At 41.0% G+C, this 19614-nt stretch overlaps 1 protein-coding gene across 1 annotated transcript; it reads right to left on the reverse strand.

The window, feature by feature from the left end:
* Positions 1 to 8791: 8791 nt before the first annotated feature.
* Positions 8792 to 10752, reverse strand: LOC149457349 (claudin-22-like). The gene has a single exon (XM_089683829.1). It carries the CDS (start codon positions 10692 to 10694, stop codon positions 10095 to 10097), a length of 600 nt encoding a protein of 199 aa, XP_089539955.1. The 5' UTR covers positions 10695 to 10752; the 3' UTR covers positions 8792 to 10094.
* Between the last annotated feature and the right edge of the window lie 8862 nt (positions 10753 to 19614).

Consider the following 19614-nt stretch of genomic DNA (forward strand, 5'->3'; position numbering starts at 1 on the left):
GATGCCATCTGTGGTTTCTGGACTTCTAATAACAATTTATATTGCATGGGTATTTGTTTGTTACATACCTTCTCCTTTTAAACACTGGGCCCATTCACACCAGAATCTGCGTGTTTGGTACGTGTTCACACAGTGACATGCATTTGACCTGTGTATGCATTTGCATTCATTTGCAGTGCATTTTTCCTAAGCTTGCATTTCCTGTGGTCACTTCCATCTTCTTTATTCTTAAAGCTTTTATGTGCACTGCATTGCACTGCATTTTCATGCATTTCATGCGTTTCTGGGCATTTGCAGAACAGAAATATACAACTTGCTGTACTTTTCCAGTGCACTGCAATAGTGGGCACTATTCCCATGAGATATCCTGGAGTTTGGGTTGTCTATGCAGCTGGAGTGCAAATGCATCTGGTGCGAATGGGTCCTCAAGAAGATGAAAAAATGGGACTTATGGAACAGCTCATCAAAGGGAGAAAGGGGGTTTTTAAGGTGTGTGTATATTTCTTATATGAGAAGATCAGAAAATTCACAGAAAAAAATTTTTTTTCTAAAAACATTAAACTTTTATTAAAGACATTAAAATTCAATCTTAACAAAATTGTATATAGATATATATACTGTATATAGATCCCGTTCCAGTTTTTTCTCTTCTGCTTGTAAATTCTAAACTTTTGCAGTTTTACAGTGAAGTGGTGTATGCAGAGCACTGGAAATACTTCAAAAACAACCGTACAATATATCAAAAACATTGCACAAAACAGACTTGAAGAAAATCAATAGCTGGCCCTTATGATAAGTAATGAAGCAACCATTTGATCTTTGCATGTAGGAAGTGTTCACTGTTAAATAAAGGCTGTGCTCATGTTTAAAGCCCAACTCTTGGAAAAGAAAAAGTCCTCCCTGGAAGTGGGGCTGCTCTTGCACTTCAAGGGTTAAATGCTTGTTTAGGTCTAGGGAACAGGAAAAATAGTTTTATTTGCCAAATCAACCACTCCTCTTGGGTCCTGCATTAGTCTGGATGATATTGGAGCAGTGGTCTCCAAACAGCTGCCCAAGGGCCAGATGCGGTTCTTGCTAGCCTTTATGCCCTGGGCCAGATCCGGCCCTTGGGGCACTATACCTCCCAATGATATGAGGCACTATTCCTCCCACTGACACCTATAATGGGGCATTATTCCTCCCACTGATACCAATGATGGTGCATTACTCTTCCTCTTATTAACCACCAACCCTGAGGCACTGTTTATTCTCACTGATGCCAGGCCAACAACATTTTCTACCTGCACTTCTCCCTGTAGGAGAAGAGCATAAGTTGAGTAGTGCAGATCTATCCCGGTCCTCTATATGTAACCAAGCATTACTGGGGGGGCGGTTACTTTTCCCAGAGTTTAGCTTTAAGGAAACCCAAACCAAGAAAATTGTGCCTGTCCTCCTTTTTCAAATGTTAGTTACCAGACTCAGTTTTATATAACAAATCCTCCACTCCTCCAGCAGATGGGGCTCCCCTCTGCTCCAATGGTGAACTGTTCCTTAGTGTCCTAATTTCCATTGCATAGCTATGAGTCCTGCATCGTTCTTGATGACATCAGGGTATCCAGCTACCAGAGCATAGGGTAGAAGACTTCAGGGACCAGTCTTGCAGTGGGAAAGTGCCTGCAAGAGCAGAGGACCAACTACATAACACTGACTTTTCCCATTTCCCTAGATGTAAATGAGCAGTCCCACTGCAATGGAAGATTTTAACTTTCACCAGAGTTTAGCATTAAAGTTATGGAAACCCAAGAGCAAACATTTATTTATTATGCAGCTTACCAATTGCTAGCAGTGATGGCTGCATTCATTTACTTTTGTAGGCCTACTTTCTTCTATTTCATCTGGTGATCAAACAAGTAAATCTCCTGCAGAATGTATCAACTACAGAGAAGAGACAAACCATTTCAGTTTCAGTAAGTCTTTATTAAGGTTTTAACAAATACAAAAGATAATGCATTGATAAGATGGTAAACAACAGACAGTTGTCAGTCTTGGGAGGTCAGTACAAATTACATTGCAATAGGATATTAGGTACAAAGGCACATTTTCATAGGCACATAAACACGTAGTGGGTTGAGGTTTCAAAATGGCCACAGGGTGTATTCCAGATGAAGGGGAGAGATAAGGGAGGAGGTTGGGATCTGGAGAAGGGTATGGGGGGGGGGGAGAAGGGGGAAAAGTGGGATGAAACAAAAAAAGGAGGGATCACCAGCTTAATAAGCTCTTGTCTAATGAACAAGATTTATAAGATTTGGCCAATTGTAGCGTAGATTTTGGGTGGGTGAACCAAGACGAACAGTTGAAAATGAATGACTCCATTTGTATGTATTTCCTGACTATTATCTTTTTCATCTCACATTGGAAGTTAAGGTCGGAAACTGTCAGAGACAAACCATTTGACACTTGCAGCTGTACTTTTAATGATCAGATTTTATTTATTTACAGTATGTAAAACCTTTATCCCAAAAGGGAAAAAACTGTTTGCTGTAACTTGTAATTCCTTATAAAATATTAGCTGGAGTTTGGCTTCTAATTGTTAGTTTATTTAAATCTGCTAGTACTAACACTCCCCTCCCACCAGACTGACAATTCTGGTGTCCAAAGGTCAAAGTGCTCCTTCACCCAGAGTGGTGACACAGTAATAAAATAATTATGTTACTGTCCAGATCACCAGACGAAAACAGAATGAAAAAAGCCAAATTAAAGACAAACCTGAACCAATTAAAGGGTACAGTCTTAGTTGTCCTTCTTTTAAAATGTTAGTTGTCCAGCTATCTCAAGATTCAATACTTTCTGTGTTACTGACCTACAGCAAGCATGCAGCAAGTAAAGTCAGTCATATCAGAGAACCTGATCTGCATATTTGCTAGCAGTCAGTGTTAACAAATCCCAGAAATCAAAGGATCAACATGACTGCCACAAAATTAGCATTTTTGGGAGAGGTCAACAATGGTAATCTTCATGTTTTTTAAAGTAGAGATTTTCTTTAAAGCTGTAGTAAAGTCTGAATTTAATCTTGCACCTACAGGTAGGCTTATAAGTCTTACTTGTAGGTACCAAGAATATCTCCAAAACCTATGTCGTTTAGTAGATACAGGGATGTGCAATTCCTATGGCCCGACGCCCAGGACATGCAGTTCCGAGTGCCAGGCATGAGTTTTTTTTTTAACATGTAACCCTGCTATGGGCCAGCAGCAATGTTTAGAGCCAACAATTGTCTCTCTTGTAAAAGCAATCCGGGCAGCTAACTAGCTGCCCGGATTGCTTTTATAGGAAGTGTAAGGGGACATCCCCCCTCCCACCACCTTTCGTGGGCTGTCCTGTCCCACCAACTAAATGAGCAGAAGTTCTGCTGACTTCCATCATCCAATCACATGCAAACAAAAATGGTATTTTTTTTTATTTTCCTTGCATGTGATTGGGTATTCTTTGCAAAGTGAAACTGTGCCTCATTTAGTAAGCTCTAGAGCAACTGCATTTGCAGAGTGCTGTTCTATTTGCAAGGTCTATTTGCCTTTAGTAAATCAACCCCAATGTGTGCCGTTGCACAAAAAACACACATCAACAAGCACACAAGTATGACTAGACTCTTAGCCTGGGTTCACACAGAAGTGGTGCAAGAAAACACATTCCTATTCAGATCACATGCGATTCTTTGCAGTGCGATTTGAGCCCATTCATTTTGCAATGCTCAAATTGCACTGCACCGTATGAAAAAGGTGCACACATCTTTTTTTTTGCCTCACTGGAATCGGATTGCAAGGGCATTCACATACATGAGATATGATTCTGGCAATCGCACTGCATTTTGTGAACTGTTATAGGGTGTTGTTAATTTAAAATTGACACCCGCAGCCAGGGGCGGACTGACCATACAGACACTCGGGCACTGCCCGAGGGCCTGGGCAGTAGGGGGCCCCATGAGATGCCTCTGGTACCATTCATAGGCTTTTTTGGGAGTGGTTTGAGTGTGGGCAAGGACACATGGGCCGCATGATCCCCTATTGTCTGGGGGACCCATGAGTTGTCAGTCCATCCCTGCCCGCAGCAGATCGAACGAGGTGTGATTTCAGTGCTGTGCAGGAAATGCACAGGATGCGCTGCATTTCCCACTCCGCATATATGTGAACCAAGGCTTAAAATGTTTAAATAAACTGTGGAGAAAAATAAATAAAGGCCGGCAGAATAAAAAAAATGTATTCTTATATTCCCGGTCATTGCATGTATTACCTACATACAGTTATCAGGATACAATATTTATCACAATATTTTAGAATCTAGATAGATAGATGTGCACAACAGAAACATTTTTTTTGTTTAACCACTTGCCTACCGGGCACTTATACCCCCTTATTTACCAGGCCAATTTTCAGCTTTCAGCGCTGCCGCATTTTGATTGACAATTGCGCGGTCATGCAACATTGTACCCATATGAAATTTTGATAATTTTTTTCTCAAAAATAGAGCTTTCTTTTGGTGGTATTTAATCGCCACTGGGCGCTTTACTTTTTGCGCTATAAATAAAAAAAGTGCAAAAAATTTGAAAAAAAAAAAAAGTTTATTTGTTTCTTTTATAAAATTTTTCAAACAGGTATTTTTTCTCCTTCACTGATGTGCGTTGATGAGGCAGCACTGATGGGCACTGATAGGCGGCACTGATAGGCAGCACTAAAGGGCACTGATAGGCAGTACTAATGAGGTGGCACGGATAGGCGGTACTGATAGACAGCACTAATTAGGGGTCACGGATAGGCGGCACTGATATGCAGCACTGATAGGCGGCACTGATAGGTGACACTGATTATGGGTACTGATAGACGGCACTGACTGGCATCACTGCTGGGCACTGACTGGCGGCACAACCCCTGGGCACTGACTGGTGGCACTGACTGGCAGCACTGCTGGGCTGCACTGGTGGGTGGCACTGGTGGGCAGCACTGGTGGGTGGGCACAGGTGGGTGGCACTGGTGGGCACAGGTGGGTGGGCACAGGTGGGTGGCACTGCTGGGCACATGTAGGTGGCACTTCTGGGCACAGGAAGGTGGCACTGCAGAGTGGCACAGGTGGGTGCACTGCTGGGCACAGGTGGGGGCACTGCTGGGCACAGGTGGGTGCACTGCTGGGCACGGGTGGGCAGAGCTAGTGGGCGCACTGCTGGGCGGAACTTGCGGGTGTCACTGCTGGGCACCGATCATCATGATGATCGGTACCGATCCCCGCTCTGACAACTGCCGGTTCTCGGCAGTACTTTCCTCACGATCTGACAGCGTGAGGAAAGTGCAGCCGAGAACCGGCGCTTGCATTTCCCTGTGATCAGCGTGTCATTGGACACCGCTGATCACGTGGTAAAAGGCCGCTGTGATTGGCCTTTTACCACATCACGTGATCAGCTGTGTCCGTAGGACACAGCGATCACAGAGATCGCCGGGTGCGCGCCCCCTGGGGCGCGCAGGAGAGCGTGTTCTGGGAGGACATCATATGACGTCCACCCAGAACTGGCCGACCGCGGTGAAGCCGTCATTCGGCTATGCGCGGTCGGCAAGACGTTAATCTTCGTTTCATAAATAATTTTGTTTCGTCATAATCATTATGTTAGATTGATTCATTTTCAGAACGATTCATTATTTCAGGAGAGTATATTATTTTTGGATGATAGCTGATTGGATGATATCGACTGGTGTCCCATGCATCCAAGAGTGACAAATTGAACTAAATTAATTTTACATTCATTTGTCATGTTATGATTCAGAGATTCTGATGGATCCACACACAGTAAGTAGGAATCATCTTATTTCAGTTTTATACCTTATTGTATTTATTGCAATATGTTTGCATTTCATATGTAGTGCATTTTTTATAATAATGAACAATGTTAATGCAAAAATAATCTGCTGATTATCCAAGAGTCAAAGATTACCAGGCCGCTCTTATACGAATAAAACAAAAATATCCAAATTAATATGTATTAATTTCTCATATTATTAAGTTGAATTAATTTCCCCATTCCCAGCTGACTTTGTTTGTTGGGCCACGTACATACAAATTAAACAAATGGTCTTTTAAACTCAATCCCAATCCTATCAGAATATTCACACTATGCTTACTAAAATAAAAACAAATGAATCCGAATCAATTCAGATCATTCGTTATGTTGTTACATTATTTCGGATGCTTCAAACATTAACAAAAGGCCCAAACTATCTCATCATGTCATCTGAACGAAATACATGCATACTAATGAATCTGTTGTTTTCCTTAAAATTTATTTCTGAGTAATTGATTAATTGAAATTTGTTACTATTGTGATTCAGAGATTTGGATACATCCAAATCTTCAAATAACTAAAATTTTTCCGATTTTCTAATAGTACCTAAATGAATCACACATGCCTAATAGATAGATCTCTCACTTCTCGTGCATGTAATTATTCTTATGTAATACATTTTTTGTAAAAGACCCAATTAACCTCCCTGGCGGTATTCCCGAGTGTAGCTCGGGGTAACATTTCAGTACCAAAAGCGGTAACCCCGAGCTACACTCGGGCTTACCATGTGGCGCTGCATAGGCATGTGTTCTTCACTTACCTTACCCTGCGCTCCCACGATGTGTCCCCTGCAGCGTCCCCGGCCATCTCCTCCGGCCGATGCCGGCATCCGGCTTCTGTGTCCTGTCCCTGTGACGTCGGGACGCACGGGTGCCGCCGCCGGCGGCGGCGGGAAATTTAAAAATTTTAAAAAATGTCATTTTTTTTTTACATAGTAAAACATTGCTGTCTCAACCAATTTCACATACATATTGTCCCTAGTGCTTTGTCCTGCGCCCTGCCTGCATTTTGTCTGTTCTTTCTGCCTGGAAACTGAGAAATGTCCATGGCGTCCAAAAAGCGTCCCTTTAGGTCAAAAGCGGTTTAGATCAGCTAGAGAACAGCGATAGTAAATCAGAACCACTTGCAGAATTGAGTGATAATGATTCGTGGGGGAAATTCGTCATCAGACACTGAAAACGATTTTGCGACTGAGCTCAGCAATGTGCCAACTTGGCGCTATATTTCAAATTTCAGTGTTTTTGGTTTGATTATATTATTGAATTACATTTTTTATTATTTTTATATTATTTTTATGATTATTTATTAAATTATAATTTATGATTTTGTGTTTAAAATTTTATCATACCCGGGATGTTTACTAGACTCTTGTTCGGACAGATTTCAGTGAGTTTTTCCTAAAAATTACAGCCTACAATAAAAAAAATACATATTTCCATGCAAAAAAATGGTACCGCTTTCAGCACCAAAAATCTGAAATAATCATACCGCCAGGGAGGTTAAAACAAATTTTCAAGATTTTTACCAAAATACTGCAGTACTATATATAGCAAGTGGCTCAAAGGTTAGAAAAAAAATCAGTATATTAATAATTTAAGTTATTTATTAAAAGCAGACTTTTTAAGTTGCCTGAAGCCTTATAGTCCAGTCCAGTGAAATTAATTTGGTGGAATTACATCTCATATTGTTATGACATGTAGATCATAAAAATAGTATATAGTAATACTAAGCTACTAAGCTTTTAAAATAGCAATGCACTCTCTCTCTCTCTCTAACTGAATGTCTTGGGGACAGTTTAGACAAATGAAGAGGACCCACAGAGTCTGATCCCTTGTTCTGGCAGGTATTGTATTAGTAAATTCCTTTCCCTTGTATCTAAATTCCTTTCCCTTGTATCTTGGAGACTTTATTAAGTAACGCTCTGTTGTCCTCATCCTATAACTGACAGCTAGTACCGAAGCCATTGTTCTGGGTATACTATATACTCTGAAAACAAGCTGCTTAACAATAACTAACAGAACAAGATATAGCTGAAATATGAGTCATATGGAGCCATGAATCCAACTCCAAAAATGTTTGCTCTGTATTTCATTACAGAAATTTTATACACGTGTTTATTTAATCACTTGGTTTTGCTCTAATTTACTTTTTACCAAGGGGGTGCACTGTACAGATGGAATCTGGAATGTGACTACAGGTATGCTCAGGGGACACTCCAAGAGCCTGTACAGTACAGACATCACAGCACACACACTAAATACCATATGCATATACATGTTACGAACAAATCAGACATTCTTTCCTTGGCTTAAACATTTCTATTTCACTAGCCTTATATGATTTCAATTTGTCGAGCTGCAAATTAACTGAAAAATAAATTGAAAATAAAATATGAATTAATTAAACTCCTCTATACAGCTTTCATAAACATCTTACTGCTACTATTATATTGTAAATGGTGAGTTGCATGGAGTTTGATTGTTCTCCATGTGGTTGCATGGGTTTCCTGCCATTTCTCTGATTTTTCCTATAAACAAAGATCATAAGTCAGTGACTTTTCTAACTGACTTTTAATATGTATGTTTGTGCTTATATAATAGGATATTAAACTATAAGCTCCTTTAGGATCAGGTGTAGTGTTTTCCACACTCTATAAAGCCTTGCAGTGATGGAAAAGATTTCAATGCGTATAAATTTAAAAGTCAATAGTTAAATGTTATTTGTACTCAGACGCCCACCCCCACATCCTATGTCAGCAACAACAATGTATCCATTGATTCATAGCTATCTCGTCTATGATAAATCCTTACTGTAAATGTAATTATGCCACTAGTGTGGGTACACACTGGTATGTATGTGTCTCAAAGCTGCAAATGAAATTCATCTGCCTGGGTTTTAATTGAGAAAACGTGAGCAAATCATTTCCACAAAGACTCCTATTAACATATTTATTGTCAAATATTAATCACATGTCAAAAATAAGAAATCCATTACTTGTGACTTTTTATGGGTTATACTTATACTTCTACAGATAACACCAAGAGAATTGCAGTTAGTTACAGGGCATAATTTACTGAGGACTAACAGAACATCTGTAATCATTAAAACAACCCATAAAACATTTTTATGCTAAATATTATTACTAATATTCTGACATTACTTTGAAATATCTCTATAATAAGCATAAAAAATAATAACAGATCTAGATAGCTACTTCAAGCAAAACATTAAACAACTACAGATTGAGTAAAAGATGAGTTGTAATGTTTAGTTATTGTTACACATACCTTTCATTAGAAATGTCAACTATACCATTCTTATCCGTCACCTTTGTAAAATGATCTAGAAAAAAACTTTTATAAGTATAAAAGCTGTATATAAGTATACCCCATGTGGCCATTTTTAGCCAGTCAGGAGCCTGTGGTGCAATTTGTCCTTGCCATTTTCTAAGGGGCACACTCAGGATTGGCATATAAATTTGAGGTGTATGTAAGGACAAAACCACTTTTTTAGGTTTTAGATAAAATAGGTAATGGTTAATAATTCTGTCCATTTAGGGGGACTTTGTCTCCACTTCTGTGCGAGGGACAAACCAGGAAGAATGAGGAGGTCTCTCCAGAAATATTTCCTGTTAGTTATCATTGGACCCATTTCCCCATTACATAATTTTGTCTCAACCCCCAATCCTGTGAAAAGTCAAAAATCTTGGTTAACCATCATGTTTTGTGTCAGAGACAATGATCACCAGGACAAATAGGAAGGAGGAATGTTCCCAGCTGGGACACAGGCAACACATTTTTTACATTCTATTTAAATCTTAAATCTTTTGCTTTACATTCATTTTAAGAAGCTGGTCATTTCATGAAAATTTGTATCGCTTTGGAAAGTTTGGAGCTTAAGTTGTAATACCCTTTATTGGCTTACTCGAGTTATTGAAGATGAAAGCTTTCGGGATAACTTAGATCCCTTCATCAAGCTGATGACAGCATCTAAGTTTTCCAAAAAGCTTGCATCTTTAATAACTCAAGTTAACCAATAAAGGGTATCACTTAAATTCCAACCTTTCTGCATTAATCGATGGCCAACATAGTACAACATTCTGTCACTCTCAGCTTGTTAGATATACTGTGTAAAACCCAGCAAAAGGTATGCAGTTGTCATATTCAATAGCCCATTTAGTTAAATGCTGCTATAGGTAATGCCAAAAACAGTTTTAAATCTGCCATTTAAGTTCACTTTAAGGTAGTTTTAGTTCGGAATCTTGAGAAGCACAGAACTGTGAGATAATCAGTACAATACCTCCTGATAACATAAAGAAACTGCCTGTCCAGCCAGCATACATTGCATCTCCAAATTCCCAGCGGGGAATGTCTTTAGGGATGTTATGGTCCCAAAATTTGATCAATGTGTCATAAGCAAAGTAGGACACAGATCCAAAAGTCAAGGCACCTGACACTGCAAAAAAGATTCCTCCAAGAAGTGCTAGCATCTTTTTCACATGGCTTTCTGTACCATCAAGGCATTTCACCCAGGTCAAAGTAGGCACTGAAGCTATAAATCCTAAGGCTCCAAGGAACACTGAGAGGCACACCAGGACTCGACCCATTCGGATTTGAGGAGTAAGGTGCAGTGGAGTCTGGTATTCTTGACATACACTTAGACCCACATCCTGAACAACACATGTTTTCCACAAACCGAGCTGATAATATTCACTGACGAGAAGGCCTGGAGAATATGTCAACCATTGAGGAACAAATAAGGCTACCAGGCAACACACATAGCCAGACAGTGACAGGAACAGGCCTGCTAATTCAGCGATACAAACTACCGCCTCCATTTTTTTTCTTTCTCCTCCGGTTTACACTGCCAGCCTGTTGAAAGAGATTTTGGAGAAAAAATCAACCTTCTTACAAGGAGCAAGCTTTCAAATACTAGTCGTCTGAATAAATCAATCTTTTTTTTTTTACATTGCATGTGAGAGCCTATTGTTCTTTTTAAGTCCATTCTATTTTTAGATCTGTGGTATTGTGGGTTACAAAAAACAACCAGCCAATAAAAATGTGCTGTATTCTTCTGTAAAAGCTTATAGAATCAGATGAATGACCTTCCCACTTGGTTTAATCCAGAAAGAAACAATCAGGGACTTCAGATTGTTTCTCGAAGAATAATCCTTCATTAGACAGAGTCCATTATGTTATGGGAAAACTGTACAACACAGCCAGAGAATTTTTTTTTATATATTCTGAAATATTTCATGTCCGCTAAAAAGTGTAGTGGAAAAATGACAGGAGACAGTCTGTGACAAATCCTTTCTTAAAAACAAAAATTTAAAAAATGTTCCTCGAAGTAGATCCAATGTTAATCACGATACCCACTGCCACCACCGACCTGAAAAAAGTCTGGTCAGGTGCATTGCTTTGGCTAATCACAATAAAATAAATAAAGGTGCAGCGCTCTAAAACAAATAATAATGTTCATGAGTATGCCAATAAAATGATAGTCAGTTAAGATCTGGGTGTACATAAGCTGTGGATTCTTCATTCAGTGCCCCAAATAATGTATGGAAGAATTACGCACTCACCAGAAGCGTAAAGTAAATGCGCATTAAATATCACTGTGGGGGTCTCGCCTAGATGTTGGATGGGGTCTTAATCCTGGACTGTCCTCCTACTGAGTATGGTGGTGCTTTTCAGGAGCTCGCAGATGGGAGTATGGTCCAGCTGGCCAGAGATCCCTTGAAGGGATGGATGGGTTGTAGAAGCCTGGATAAAGGACTCCCTTCTCTGGATAATAAGGAGGCTGGATCATAGAGGGCTCTGGAAATATATTGCTCCATACAGGAGACCATAGAAAAAGCCCATAGTGTAGTATGCAAATGACTTAATTTATTGGTTAAAAGTTTAGGTAATCACAAAGCTCTCATAAAAGCAGAGTATGCAGCAGGGTAAGTATATTATTAAAAATATCCAAATATAGCAGAGTGAGCAGCTGTAAATTAAGTCATTTACATACTACACTATGGGCTTTTTTTATGGTCTCCTGTATGGAGCAATATATTTCTAGAGCCCTCTATGATCCAGCCTCCTTAGTATCCAGAGAGGGGAGTACCTTATCCAGGCTTCTACAACCCGTCCATCCCTTCAAGGGATCTCTGGCCAGCTGGACCATACTCCCATCTGTGAGCTCCTGAAAGCACCACCATACTCAGGGGGACAGCCCAGGATTAAGACCCCATCCAACATCTAAGAGACCTGCACTATTGGGGTTATTTGTATGTATGATGAAACCTGTGACTACCAGACTTCTATGGGTGAGATTGATACTCCATGGGGCTCTCTCACAAATTCAGTGGGGGTGGTACCCTCGCTACTTCATGGAGCCATAGTGGGGAGACATTTTCCATGATATTGACGTCTGTGGGAAAAGAAAAGGAGTCAGGAGGACAGAGCTCCTGACCTTACTCCTAGCCCTTTTCACTGCAAATTTGAAGGGGGAACTGTTGGTGTGTCCAAGGAAGGGGTTGATCCTTTTCCTTTCTCTGTAATGACTAGGGAGCAGGATACCAACCCAGAGCTTGAGAATAATGAACAAGAAATAATTTCTGGCTGTAATGAGAGTGGAAAGAATGTGGTGCCTGACTTAGAGGTCAGAAAAGAGGATTCTTGTATGGAACAACTGAAAGACTCCACACTTAATAGAGCCAGAGAAAACATTAAAATGATTGATGAAGAACCGGTTGAACATGATGTAGGGGTGTCTTTTCTCTACGTAGTTCTTAAAAATAGCTTGTTGTGTCAAGTGGTAAAGCAAGAGGAGGAGGTGGTGAAACAGCTAGTGGTCCTCAAACCCTATACCTGGATGGTAATAAATTTAGGCCATGGTCATGTAATGGGTGGACACCTGGGTACAGAGAAAACTAAGGAGAGAATAACCCAGCAATTCTTTTGGCTGGGTTTACATGCAGATGTCAAAGAATATTGTGAGTCATGCCTAAATTGTCAGTATTCTGCACAATTGCCCAATTTTCCAGTCCGCTGGTACCTTTGCCAATAATTAATACTATTATTATTATTATTATTATACAGTATTTATAAAGCTCCAATAGTTCGCTCAGCGCTGTACATTACAAAGGGGGACAGAACATGTGACAGAACAATAACAATACAATGCAAAACATGAGGGGATCAAGGGCCCTGCTCTTTCGAGCTTACAATCTAGGAGATATTATTATTATACAGGATTTATATAGTGCCAACAGTTTGCTCAGGGGTGTACAATATAAAGGGGGACAATACAGCAATGATACAGTTCAATACAAGCGGATTATGAGGGCCCTGCTCCTTGCAGCTTACAATCTAAGAGGGAGGGCTGATGGTACAAAAGGTAATACCTGTGGGGGATGAAATGATAGAAGAAAAGAAGATAAGGTTATTAGCTGAAGGCAAGATAGGCTTCCCTGAAGAGACAGGTTTTCAGAGACCGCCCAAAATGGGCAGAGCAGGCAATAATCGGATTGATTGAGGTAGAGAGTTCCAGAGGATGGGGGAGGCTCTGGAGAAGTCCTAGAGATGAGCATGGGAGAAGAAGACAAGGGAGCTAGAAAGCAGGAGGTCGTGGGGGCAGTGAAGAGGAAGGTTTGGGTGATATTTGGAGACAAGATTGGTAATGTAATTTGGGGCAGAGTTATAAATGGCTTTATATGTTATTGTTAATGTTTTGAATTTTATTCGTTGGACAATGGGAAGCCAGTGGATGGATTGGCAGAGAGGGATGGAATGGTTGGTAAGATGGATGAGTCTGGCAGCAGCATTCATGATAGACTGGGGAGCCTGTGATTAGGTAGGTGAATAAGTTGCTTAGTAGTTTCAGGGGTTAAAAACTGACGTATTTTGGTGATGTTGCGGAGGTGAAGTCTACAAGATTTGGACAGTGATTGGATTTGGGGCTGAAAGGACAGATGGGAGTCCAAGATTATACCTAGTACCCTGGCATGAGGGGAGAAACTGATGGTTGTATTATTGATCTTGATTGAAAAGTCAGGGGAGGGGGCCTTTTGAAAGAATTGCCATGAACCTGGTGGGACCAGTGGTAAAGTCTGCCCAGGTCCATCAGCACATACTCATAATACTGGACTATGCTACATGGTACCCTGAAGCCATTCCCTTACGCAATACCTCAACTAAGGCTATTGCCAAAGAACTTGTCTATGTATTTAGTCGTGGGTATTCCAAAAGAGATATTAATGGATTAGGGTATGCCATTTATGTCCAGAGTCACTAAAGAATTGTGTAAGTTGTTCAAAATCTCCCACCTCCGTACCTCTGTCTACCACCCCCAAAATGATGGTCTTGTGGAGAGATTTACCAAGAAACTCCAAAACTTGTTAAAAAAAGGTGGTGGACAAAGATGGGAGAAATTGGGATTTTTTGTTACCGTACCGCATGCTATACAAGAGATACCTCAGCCATCGTCAGGTTACTCACCATTTGAACTACTGTATGGTAGACATCTCAGAGGATTGATAGTTGTCACAAAATAAACATGGGAGAGAGAGATCTTGCCCTATAGAAGCGTCATGGAACATAACGCGCTGATGCAGCATAGAATCGAGGCTGTCATGCCGCTTGTGCAGGAACATATGAAGCAAGCCTTGGAGGTCCAGAGAAAGCCTTATAATCGGGGTGCCCAGATCTGTACCTTCAACCCTGGGGATAGAGTGCTGGTGCTAGTCCTCACGGTTGAGAGTAAATTTCTAGCCAAGTGGCAAGGTCCATCTGAATTTATGGAAAGAGTAGAGGAAGTAAACTATAACGTTTACCAGCCAAGGAAAAGGAAACAAGAGAAAATATATCATGTTAATCTCTTACAACCTTGGAAGGACTGAGAGACCTTACTGGCAGTACCATCCCCCCAAAAAGACATGGTCCCCCATGACACCTAAGATACCCATAACTGAAACCTTGTCAGTGGCCCAACAGAATGACATTAGAGTTTGTGAGAAAGACTAGAGACTTTTTCTCTCACCCACCTGGACTGACCACAGTTATACAGCATAATATAATTACACTGCCGGCTGTCCATGTAAATGTATAGCCCTATAGAATACCTGATGCCAGGCGGGAAGCAGTCGCAAATGAAATACGGAACATGTTAGAGTTGGTAGTGATTGAGGAGTCCCACGGTGACTGGTTAAGACCCATAGTGTTGGTCCCAAAGCCAGATGGAACCATAAGATTTTGTAATGATTTCAGAAAGTTGACCAGCGTGTCCAAATTCGATGCTTACCTGGGGTGGACGAGCTCATTGACAGGTTGGGAACTGCCCGATACATAACTAATTTAGAACTGACTAAAGGCTATTGGCAGATTTCCCTAATGAAATCTGCAAGAGAAAAGACAGCCTTCTCTACCCCTGAGGGGTCTTTCTAATATAAGCGGATGACTTTTGGTTTGCTCCTGCTTCATTCCAAAGAATGATCGACAGGACATTAAGACCACATCGCCAATACGCAGCCACCTATTTGGACGATATAGTCATCCACAGCCCAGATTGGGAGTCTCATCTGCCCTGGGTGCAAGCAGTAGTAGATTTACTTACGAAAGCAGGTCTTACTGTCAACCCCAAAAAGTGTGCTATAGGCTTGGAGGAGGCCAAATACCTTGGCTACATTATTGGATGTGGACTGATTAGGCCTCAGATCAATAGAATTGAGGCAATTCAAAAGTGGCCCCAACCTATAAATAAAAAGAAAGTCCGTGCATTTCTTGGGATCACACTATAGGTGGTTTATACCAAATTTTGCCACCATTGCAGCCCCACTAACAGATCTGACGAAAGGTAGAGGGTTCGTTATGATTGAATGGAATCCAGAGACAGAGGAAGTATTTCAAATGTTGAAGCAAACTCTTTGTGCACAACCTGTGCTCGTGACCCCCCATTTCACAAAAGACTTTGTGGTGCAGACAGATGCCTCTGCTGTGGGACTGGGTGCTGTACTGTCCAAATCACAGATGGGGAGGAACACTCCATGGTCTTCCTAAGCAGAAAGCTTAATAAACATGAGAAACTATGCCATTGTTGATAAGGAATGTTTGGCTATCATATGGGCCTTGGATGCCCTGAAATATTACCTGTTCTGGGCAGCACAGTGGCTAAATGGTTAGCACTTTCGCCTGGCAGTATTAGGGTCGTGGGTTCGAATCTCAGCCACGGCACCGCCTGCTTGGAGTTTGCATGTTCTCCCTGTGCCTGCGTGGGTTTCCTCTGGTAGTCCAGTTTCCTCCCATGCTCCAAAGACATGCTGGTAGGTTAATTGGTTCCTGTCTAAATTGGCCCTAGTATGTGTATACATGAATGTAAGTTAGGGACCTTAGATTGTACACCCCTTGAGGGTTAGTGATTGATGTGAATGTGCAATATATATGTAAATTGCTGCGTAAATTGACAGTGCTATATAAGTACCTGAAATAAATAAATAAATAAATTAGTCACTGATCATGCCCCTCTCAAGTGGATGTGTGATAACAAAGAGAAAAACTGTTGAGTGACAAGGTGGTTTCTTGCTCTACAAGCATTTAAATTCACAGTGGAGCAGAGAGCTGGGAAACTTCAGGATAATGTAAATGCCCTTTCCTGTCTCCATTGCCTTGTTGGGACAGTTGCTCAGCCACAGGGGCTTGAGCAGATGGGGGGGTATATGTGACATTATGAAAGGTGAGGTGATTGAGGTATACTATCACCTCTCATGCTTTCATATGTAGAGAACTAAGGTGGAATCCGGCCCAGCTTGGCAAGGTTGGTTCTGAACCGGATTTTCCTTTTGACCACCAGCAGGTGGTATAAATAAAGCAGGACTGGAGCAAGAGGTTGCCCTTGGTCTGGGACTCAGGAAGCCATACCCGAGAGCTATGGATGTGAAAGTTTGCTTTGTATTAGAAGGGAAAAGGTTTGCACAACGTCTTGTTTTGTGGATGACTGGGAGAAGCCCTTCACCTGTGACAAAGGAATCTCTTCTGTATAGTTACTGCCTGGAAGGCAAGAATTTATTTTCCGTTTTGTTTTGTTTATTTTCCATGCAACCTTTTAAATAAAACTGGCTACAAGTCAGACTTTTAGGAAGACCTGCCTTTTTTCCAATAAAGATGATTTCCATCTGAGCTAACCCCCACACGGCACATATCTCATTGTGAATTTTGTGTACAGTTTCACATTATTTATGTTTAATCTGGTTTTATTAACTTTGGTTTACCAAGAAGTATGAACATAGAAAAGTTCCAATGGAACACATACAGAAAATACAGTAGTAAGCAACTTTTCAGAAGAAGAAAAAAAAAATTGGAAATCCTTTAATACATCACTATCTAATATAGCACATGGCATTAAAGACCTCAACTTATATGGCAACAATGCTACATTAGGTATATATGCAATTACAAAAAAGACATGTATATGGAAAATAGAACTCAAAAAAGGTAATCTGGAAGCCCACGTGGGCAAGTTTTGTAGTAGTGTTAGACATCGACTGGGTGTAAAGAACCCATTTTTATTATCATGACCAAAAATATGAGTCTTGCAAGGTATTACGACAATAGTGACAGCTCGGATTGCTGTCCAGGCTACATACAGTAAAGAAAAGTATAAAAATATATATATATATAAAAAAGAGGAGGAGGAGCTGGGGGGGCTTTCATGAGGAAAGGGGGGAGTCCACAACAAGGCAATGATGCCATGAAGGCGGAGGAGACCCGACCCATGAGAAGGTCAGCACCAAAGAGATTCTCAGTCAAAATACATAGCAAAATCCAATGAGTATCTGAAATAGGATCATACATTCCAAGTGAGTTGGTAAGATTCTGATTTGTCATTTTACAAACAGACCAGTTTTTCCAGGTGACATATAGGGGTTTATTTACTAAAGCTGGAGAGTCCAAAATCAGACTCCCTTCTGCATAGAAACCAATCAGCTTCTAACCTCAGCTTGTTCAATGAAGCTTTGGCAATGAATCCTGGAAGCTGATTGGTTTCTATGCTGAAGGGAGTCTGATTTTGGACTCTCCAGCTTTAGTAAATAAACCCCATAGAATCCATCTCATAAGTCCAGTCACATAAAGAGGGGTTACCTGATTGGCACCAATGTCTAATAATGATGGTGTGTGCTGCAGTTAGAAAGTGACAAAGTAGGCCTCCTTTTAATTTATTTCTATAATTCCAGCAGCATCGACAGTACTGTAATTGTGGGGATGTTTGAAACTCTATTGCCTACTGGTATATAGTAAAGTTGGAAGATACTGTCCCAAAAGGGGGTAATTAAAGGGTATGTCCCCCAAATAGGTGTTCCTGGTGCGGTTTGGCATCGCTCATAAATATTTTGTATTGTGGCATTGATTTTAGGCAGGACAGAAGGACAACGGTACCACCTAGAAAGGATCTAATAATTGCACTCCTGAGCCCTGGTAGATACTGAGACCTTGTATGTAAATGTGAGGATTTTTCCCTATCTATATCTGTGAAGGTTCAGTTCCTCTTGCCATTTGGATAAAAATAGCAGATCTTGGGGATATGTTACCCTGACAAGTAATTTAAACAAGGTTGATAAGGTGTGCGCAGGCCTTTTGGGCTGTAGAAGAAGGCATTCAAACTCCGTGGTGGGCCTGAGGAGTGTGTCTTTAGGTGATAGGGAGTGAAGGTAATGGCGTAATTGAAAATACTCAATCCAGGCTGTGGAAGGGTTATGGCACCACAGCAGAAGTCTAGTTAGGCCTGGTAAAGTGCTCTGGGTCAAGGTGCAAGGGAGGAATGTATGTGTATCCTTAGTCCATGTTAAGGAATTTTTAAAGTGTGAGGAATTGAGCAGTCCCCAAACAAAGGTGCTAATGGGCCAGGTCTAGTGGACAGGAGCCCATTTTGCAGGTAAGAATCCCACACGCTTAGGGAGGCTATATTTGTGGCTTACAGAACACCTCCCACATGTTATGGAGAAGAGAGAAGTGGTAGGTGTTCTGTAGTCCGAAACCACTTCCTGTGCTAGGGTGGCAAAGCTACTTCTCCATAGATACAATACAGTGAGTATTTTCACCCTTAGATAGGAGGTGAAAATAAAAGGAAAAAACGTTCTCTTTGTACCAATGCTCCTACTGCTCTAGTACTTACCACAACCTATCTAAGATTGACCTTGTTATAGGTACATAGTCTATTCTTCATTATAAGCCATGGGTTTAATTAATTCACATAGGTCCCTAGGAGCTCGCTTATCAACCATGGCTATAGGGCATTACAATTTAATGCAGTTGGCAGGATAGGCCACTGCACAGTATGAGACTGCAGTGAAAGGCAGTTCCATTGTGGAAGCCTCTGGAACATTCTGGAACTGGGGAGAAATGTACATGGAGCATCCTGCTTAAGAGAAATTAGTGTGGGCTACACCCATGAGGGAGGGTGCTTGAACATGTTAGTGATCACAAGTTGACTGGAGGAGAAATGGCAAGTGAGATTGGGATGGCAACAGCAGCAGGGCTTAGCTTCTGGAGATGGCCATTCATTTTACTTCCTAGTGTAATTTTGCCATGTCAGAAGAATAGAGTTGCTATTGCACATTTGCCCACATCAGAGGTTTAACTAGAACCTTCAGGGCCTCGGTGCAAGAAACCATTAAGGGCACCCTTGACCTCAGGCCCCGGGGCCCTTCCCACCAATTTTACCCCCATTTTGTGGGCCAAACACTTTAGTGGCGCACAGTAATTGTTTTTATAGAGTACTCT

Source organism: Staurois parvus, unplaced genomic scaffold (genome assembly GCF_062004578.1).
Source record: "Staurois parvus isolate SC_StPar_1 unplaced genomic scaffold, SC_StPar_1.0 ptg000324l, whole genome shotgun sequence".
Classification (NCBI taxonomy): domain Eukaryota; kingdom Metazoa; phylum Chordata; class Amphibia; order Anura; family Ranidae; genus Staurois; species Staurois parvus.

Bases quoted from the DNA above. Each gene is read 5' to 3' on its own strand.
- LOC149457349 (XM_089683829.1), bottom strand. From the start codon at position 10,694: ATGGAGGCGGTAGTTTGTATCGCTGAATTAGCAGGCCTGTTCCTGTCA.